General features: G+C 54.0%; 1 protein-coding gene across 2 annotated transcripts in view; it reads left to right on the top strand.

Annotated features, from left to right (window-relative positions):
- The first annotated feature begins 434 nt into the window (after positions 1-434).
- Positions 435-7320, top strand: part of TBC1D22A (TBC1 domain family member 22A) — a 324171-nt gene continuing 317285 nt past the window's right edge. The window contains exon 1 of one of the 2 annotated variants that reach the window (XM_007453900.1): positions 435-626. In XM_007453900.1, the coding sequence (XP_007453962.1) occupies positions 565-626 (62 nt within the window). In that variant the 5' untranslated portion in view covers positions 435-564. The remainder of the gene's footprint in view (positions 627-7320) is intronic. The other variant, XM_007453901.1, reaches the window with a different exon arrangement.

The following is a 7320-nucleotide window of genomic DNA, read 5'->3' as shown; positions in this document are numbered from 1 at the left end:
CACCTGCCCCCTCCCCGGACCCCACCACCCGTGCCCCTCACAAGCCCCGACCACTTCCTCATGGTTCTCACCTGGCTACACTGACTGCAGCGGTAAGTCAGCCACTTGGTATTTACCGATCCCTAGCAAGTGCGGGCGACAGACACCTCCTCGACCACCACCCGCAGCGGGGTGCTTTCGGTCTCCGCGTCGCCTCGCCCTCGGGTTAGGACCATTGTCCTGCCGCTTTGCGCAGCAGGAGAACCCTGGGCCGAACACCAGGCCTAAGAAGCGGGCAGTTAGAAGGACAACCCGGCAGCTGCGCTTCCTGCCCGGCACCGCCCCTTAGACGCCTTTTAGTGACGTCAGGCTCCGCCGCGTCCGTCACGCGCGCCTGGGTCGGAGGCGGGACTTCCGGGTGCGCGGAGGTACAACTTCCGGAGGGAGGCGGAAGAGCCTCTCGGCTCTACCCTCGGGAATCCCGGGACCAGTGAGGGGCCGCCCGGGGTACAGGAGAGGGCCGCCGGGGCGGGTTGGCCGCCCTCGGGGTGTCGGGGCTGCGGGTCTGAGGGATGAGGAGAGGCCATGGCCAGCGACGGGGCCAGGAAGCAGTTCTGGAAGCGCAGCAACAGCAAGGTCCCGGGCAGGTGGGTGTGACGGGGACCCGGGTCGGGGTCAGAGGTCAGAGGTCAGGTGGGCGCTTCGGCCCCTTGGGCTGCGGTGGAGTCGGGGTCTGGGGAGGGGTGACCTGGGCTCTGAGGAGACTTCTCGGGGTGTCCTGGGGGTCGGATCGTGGGGTCTGGGAGGTGACAGTGGCTGCACGTAGGAGCGAGGCCAGAAAGGAGGAGGAGCTGCCGGCAGGCTTGTCCCGAGACCGGCAGGCTCTTTTCTGCGAAACTCCTCGGCCCCCTGGGGAAGCTGCAAGGAACCCACTCGGCTCCAGCCGCGAGGAGTTGGTGGAGTGAGGAAAGTGGCCGGGGCAGTCTGCTCCCGCTGGCGAGCTCGGTTTCTGCAGGGGGCGTGGTGGTTTTGACCTATTTGATTGGCGTTCTCGTTCTCTCCTGGGTTGCTGCTTTTGCCCTGGGCGAGGAAGAATACTTGAGGCTCCCTGTGGATTTCCATGTTCCCACTTTCTGGCCTCAAAGCCAACTCCTGTCTTGAGTCAGCGGCAGGAAGCAAATTTTTTTTTTTTTTTTTTTTTTCTAGACCTGACTAAAGTCTATTTCTACAATCTAAAGTAAATAAGTTTTCCAGCTACATGAGTCAGGACATAACTAATGATGCAGTCTCAACTATAGAAGCCAGTATTAATTCTTTACTATTTAAACACCTTCTCTGTAAAGCCTGTCATTATCATGGAGAGATGCAGAGGTGGAATGAGACATAGACCCTACTTTAAAGGCTTGGAGAATATTTTTTCTTAGAGTTGTGTTTTTTTTTTTTTTTTTTAAGTTAAGTGCCTGCAGCGACCGGGGTGCAACCTGGAAGCTGTACAACTCCAAAGTCCTCCTCTGATTGATGTGTCACCCAGCCCAGCCAGGGCCCTAGGAAACATGGGAGACATGACGGGGAAAACACCTAGGATAAAATCAGCTGCTGGTGAAAATAGATTAGAGATAAACAAACTACAAGATTTCTACACACTGTTCAGTTTGGAAACTAAAGTCAGAGATATTGAAAATGAAGAATTGTGGTCTTAACTCCAAGTAGAATCATTCATAAGCACAGTTTATTCGTAAGTGTTGCATAGTAAACACTATTGTTTGAGTGATAGAATTGTAAACTTTGGAATGCACTGTGTCGAGTCAGAAAGGTTTAATTATCAGAATGGTCTGGGAGTTAGCAGTATGAATTCCTGACTGCTCAGAAAAGCGACTTTGCAGGGGGGGTCACTGAAGTTGGCCAGGCACCCTATTTTACTCTGTAGGACTGTGGGTTTTTTTTTTCCTTTAAATACATTTATTTATTTATTTATATTTTATTTTCGGCTGTGTTGGGTCTTCGTTGCTGCGCACAGCCTTTCTCTAGTTGCGGTGAGCGGGGGCTACTCTTCGTTGTGGTGTGTCGCTTCTCATTGCGGTGGCTTCTCTTGTTGTGGAGCACGGGCTCTAGGCGTGCGGGCTTCAGGAGTTGTGGCACGCGGGCTCAGTAGTTGTGGCTCGTGGGCTCTAGAGCGCAGGCTCAGTAGTTGTGGCCCACGGGTTTAGTTGCTCCTCGGCATGAGGGCTGTTCTTGGACCAGGGCTTGAACCCGTGTCCCCAGCATTGGCAGGCGGATTCTTAGCCACTGTGCCACCAGGGAAGTCCTTAGGACTGTGCTTGATTGAAGAACAGTAAGAGGTTTCATCAAAACCAATATCAGGGTCCAGGATGATGTGAAAATTCTGGAATAGCAGAGAATAGGAGGTCCTAGCAGTGACAGGAACACATGCTCTAGAACACAGACTCCAAGGAAAGGAGCCACGTGGCAGTAGAACTTTTGTGTGTTGTTTTTAGGTATTGAGATTTTGGTTCCTCCTCCGTCTAAATAGATTCTGATTCTTAACAACCAGCTGAGGTGTGAGAATACTCGAGCTCCTGTGTGTAGTTATAATGGTGAATAAACCTTTGGATTGATGACTGTGTCTCTTGGGTATTTGTCCTTGCATCGGGTTCAGTAGTGCCCCCCCCCCACATTCAGGTCCTCGGACCCTGTGAATGTGACCATATTTGGAAATAGGGTATTTGCAGATGGAATCAAGTTAAAATGAGACATGAGGTCACACTGGATTAGAGTGAGCCCTAGTCCAGTGACTGGTGTCCTTATAAGAAGAGGGAAATTTGCACACAGAGAGACAGACACAGGGAAGATGTCACGTGAAGACGGAGACAGACGGGAGTGATGGCTTTACAAACCAAGGCAGGCTGAGGATTCCTGGCAGCCAGTAGAGCTAGGAGAGGCGGGGAAGGATCCTCTCCTAGAGCCTTCACAGAGAGCATGGCCCTGCCGACACCTTGACTTTGGACTTGTAGCCTCCAGCTCTGTGACAGGATAAATTTCTGTTGTCTTAAGCCGCTAAGTTTGTGGTAACTTTGTTGTGACAGCCACAGGAAAATAATACTGTCCTCAGCTTTCTTCTGTGAAGTCCTGCATTCCCAAAGACAGCCTTGCTTTTTCCTTGGACTCCGATACTGTGCTGTGCCTTAGGCCTTTTTGAGAGCAGTTCCCGTGAGATAGTCCCAGGCTTGGAGTGGAGTCTTGGAGGCCTCCTGGAGGCTGTCACTGCAGAGGGCAGGGCGAGGGGGAGAGGTCGGCTCGCTCGGAAGGGCCTGCACAGCCACTGTGTGCCCCTCGCCTCCTGTGGCCTCATCTCTGGCAGTGCTGCCGTTTTCAGGTGACAGGAGGAGTTGCAAAGGTGTGCCCGTTTCCCTGTCAGTAGATGACCTCCCTGTGGTGACCACTGGCCGCATACCTGGTCTTTGCTTGCACAAGATCAGTGCTGCAGTTCCCAGCTGGCTTCCAGCAGTCGTGCCAGCTCTTTTGAGTGGTTCCTGTGATTAACTTTTTTTGAGTGTGAGAAACTCAAAGGAGGAAGAATACACCCACCACAAAATATGGAACTGGTAAAGGCTCTTTTGTATAGCGCAATCCTTTATAATTAGTAATTCCTTAGTAATAATTTCTATGACAGTAGTGGCTGCTATTCATCGAGCACTTACTATTTGCCAGGCGACATTCCTGGCGCTCTGCAAATGTTCGTGTCTCTGGTGTTTTAGAATTTACAGAGCACACTCTGACACTCAGTGAGGTAGGCTGGTTTAAAGCCCCTTGTTCGTTTTCCCCGAGATGCCATGCCGAGAAGCTTAAGTGTTTTTGCGTGATGTCTAAGGCCCTTTATAGCCTGAGCCCGCTCAATTCTTTAGCCCCATCTCCCGCCCCTCCTTGCTTTGAGCTTTGCCCTCGCGGGTGCTGATGGGCTTATAGGATCCTTGCTGTACCTGCTGTGTGATGCCTCTGTCAGTTTCATGCTTTCATAGCTGTGGCCAGAATGTTCTTTTCCTCCCTTCCCTCTCCTTTGCCTGTTTTTTTATTTTTCTTATTTATTTATTAATTTTTTGACCTTGCCGTGTGGCATGTGGGATCTTAGTTCCCCGACCAGGGATGGAACCCGTGCCCCTGCATTGTGAGCACAGAGTCTTAACCACTGGACTTCCAGGGAAGTCCCTGCTGGGCTTACTTTTTTTTTTTTTTTTGCGGTACGCGGGCCTCTCACTGTTGTGGCCTCTCCCGTTGCAGAGCACAGGCTCCGGATGCTCAGGCTCAGCGGCCATGGCTCACGGGACTAGCTGCTCTGTGGCATGTGGGATCCTCCCGGACCGGGGCACGAACCCATGTCCCCTGCATCAGCAGGCGGACTGTCAACCACTGCGCCACCAGGGAAGCCCTGGGCTTACTTTAAAGATGTTTGAGAACTCGCATCCAGTGTACCTCCTGGTCAGGGCTGGCCTGTTTTCATGCAGTCTGGACTAAAGTACCCCTTTGTGCGTCACACTCAGTGTTGGAAACTGCTTTTTTTCTTCACCAGACGGTGAGCTCTGCATGTTTAGGGAGCGTGCCTTACTCATCTTTGCATTGTTACTGCCAAATCAGTAAGTGGTGGTTGACCCAAAGTGTTTTCCAGATTAACCTGGAGAGACTGAGTGATTTGGCCAGGGGCTTACACTGCACGAGGTGGCCTTGCTGGTAGATCCCCCTATTCTGTGCACACCCTGGTCCTTAGATTGTGTATTTGGCTGGAGCTTTCTTAGAAGCTTCTCTGGATGAGGCAGGATGTGTGATATGGTGGAAAGACGTCTGACTGGGAATTGGGTGGTCCAGGTTTTAGCCATCGTTTTCTGTTAATCTCTCTGTGACCTTCACCTTCCTCATACTGCCCTCAGGGCCATCAGTTTCTGCATGTATAACCTAGGGAGTTGCATTAGACCTAAGTGGTTGTGACCTACAGGAGGATATTTGCTTGGCCTAACCCTGTTCTCTTAGATGAGAAGGAGAGAAGCCTCTTGGACCAGTTTTGAGAGTCTGATAATTTATTTATTCAGCAAATATTTATTTAACCCAGATTATGTGCCAGTAATGGTTCCAGGTGCTAGGGATGCATCAGTGAACAAAACAGACCAAAATCTGTGCTCTCACAGAGCTAACAGTGGAGTGGGAGAGGCAGAGGATAACTAAGGTTGTGCCTCACGGGTTGTGGGATCTTAGCCCCCGACCAGGGATCAGACCAGGGCCCTTGGCAGTGAAAGCGCTGAGTCCTAACCACTGGACCACCAGGGAATCCCCCGAGAATAGCTAAGTAGAGAGTTAACTGTCAGAAGGTGATGACTGCTATCAACACAGAGCAGGGAAGTGGGATAGATGTTTCGGGGGCAGGTGCCGTGGGGATAGTGTCATGGCGATAAGGTGACCAGGTGAGCTCTAACAGAGCTGGTGACATTTGAGCAAGATTTGCAGCAGGTGAGGGAACAGGCCTCCTGGGTGGCCGGGAAAGAGGCGTCCAGGCAGAGGGGTGAGCTCGTCCAAAGGCCCTGGTTTGGGGGCGATGCTGGTGTGTCCGAGGAGAAGCCCAGTGGGGCTGGCGTGACCACTGCTGAGGGGGGCAGAGGCTTGTGGGGCACGAGGCCTGAAAGGTGGGAGTGGTGGGCCTCATGGTCCCAGGAAGGACAGGGACTCCCAGTCTTTTCTTCCGAGTGAAGGGGGAGCCTTCGGAGGATTATGGCAGCGGCATGCCCTGCCTTTGGTTTAGCAGGATTCCTTTGGCTGCCCGTTGTAGGTAGACTGGGGGGCTGAGAGGGCCAGGGTGGAAGCAGGGAGACCAGTTAGGAGGCTTTGCGAACATCCAGGTGAGAGGCGGTGGTGGTTTGATAAGAATCAGGAAGCTGATGATAATCAGAAAAGGTTCAGCCTCTGACTCTCTCTGGGCCTGTTCTTTCGTGGGCCATCGACTTGCTTGGCTCCCATGGGGCTGTGGCTTTCTGCAGTTGCACTTGGCATTCTTGCTACACATAACTTTAAATGCCAAGATGAAATCATAGCACACTGGGTGTGAGAACACAGGCAGCCTTTCATCGTGGACCCGACGCTTGCTATTTTAGCACGGCCCTGCCTGGCAGTGTGCTCTGCTGACAGCAGGGTAGGCGGGCCGCTGGGGCATGTGAAGGGTGACATTTGTAAGTGCGGTGGCAGCAAGAATGGCCGGGACTGAATATGGCAGGGCCATGGGTGCTCGGGTAGACATGGAGCAGACCATTCACAGTGTCCTGGCCCTGGCAGCTTTCAGCACACAGCTGTCACAGCCACGAGGTGGCCCTGAACAAGTGGGACACTCAGCTCAGCTGTCATCTCCACAGGCCACCGTCAGTCGTCAGCTGCAGGAGAGGAGTGTGGCGGGGGACAGTTCATTCAGAAAATACTGGAGCACCTTCAGTGCACCAGGTACCGCGGGGAATGCTGAGCAGAGGCGTGGGCCTTGGGGTCCTCAGGCCGAAGGAGACGGTGAACACCTGATACACAAGCAGTCTGCAGGCTCCCATGGCCGCAGCCTGGTGATGGGGGCAGGACACCGGAGCCCCGCATCCGTAGAATGCCATATTCCCCGCCCCGGAGGAGGTCTCGCCTAGGATGGGACCCGGGGCTGGAGCAGGGGCCAGCCTGCCACGCAAAGGTGCGGGTTGGGGTCGGGGTCGGAGCTCTCCGCGGGGAGACCCCGAGGAGGAAGTGAGGAGGGGTGCGCGGGGTCCAGAGCACGCAGGGCTTCCAGGCCCCGGAGAAGATTTGGGTCTTGGTCCCGAGAGCCATGAGGAAGCACTTCATTCTGTTCCTCCGCCTCGAAGAGAGGGTGAGAGGAAGTGGGCACAGGAAGTGGGGACCAGGGCAGTGGCTGTGCACGGGGGGAGTGGACAGGTTCAGGGCCCGGGCTGCGGTGGGCCTCGAAGGGGTCACTGACAGGTGGGGTGTTGGGGGTTGAGGTGACCCCCAGGGTTCTGGCCTGAGGGGTGGGTGGGCTCCCCCCAAGATGCCCACGTCCTCATCCTCAGAGCTTGTGACGTGTCAGTCCCACGGCAAAGGGGAATTACATTGCCGATGGAGTTAAGGTTGCCCGTTAGCTGCCCCTGAGATGGAGAGGTTGCCCTGGATTATCCGGTGGGCCCAGTGCGGTCACATCGGCTCTTAAAAGTATCAGAGATCGGACACAGGTGGCTCTGTCTGATCTGTGGTTGGCTTTGAAGATGGAGGAAGGGCCCTGAGCCAGGGCACCTGGTGGCCTCTAGGAGTGGGGAGCAGCCTGTGCTTTTGGTCAGCAGG

This window comes from Lipotes vexillifer, unplaced genomic scaffold (genome assembly GCF_000442215.2).
Source record: "Lipotes vexillifer unplaced genomic scaffold, Lipotes_vexillifer_v1.1 scaffold382, whole genome shotgun sequence".
Lineage (NCBI taxonomy): Eukaryota > Metazoa > Chordata > Mammalia > Artiodactyla > Lipotidae > Lipotes > Lipotes vexillifer.
Note: the sequence above shows the minus strand (reverse complement) of the source record. Positions and strands in the feature narration are given on the sequence as shown.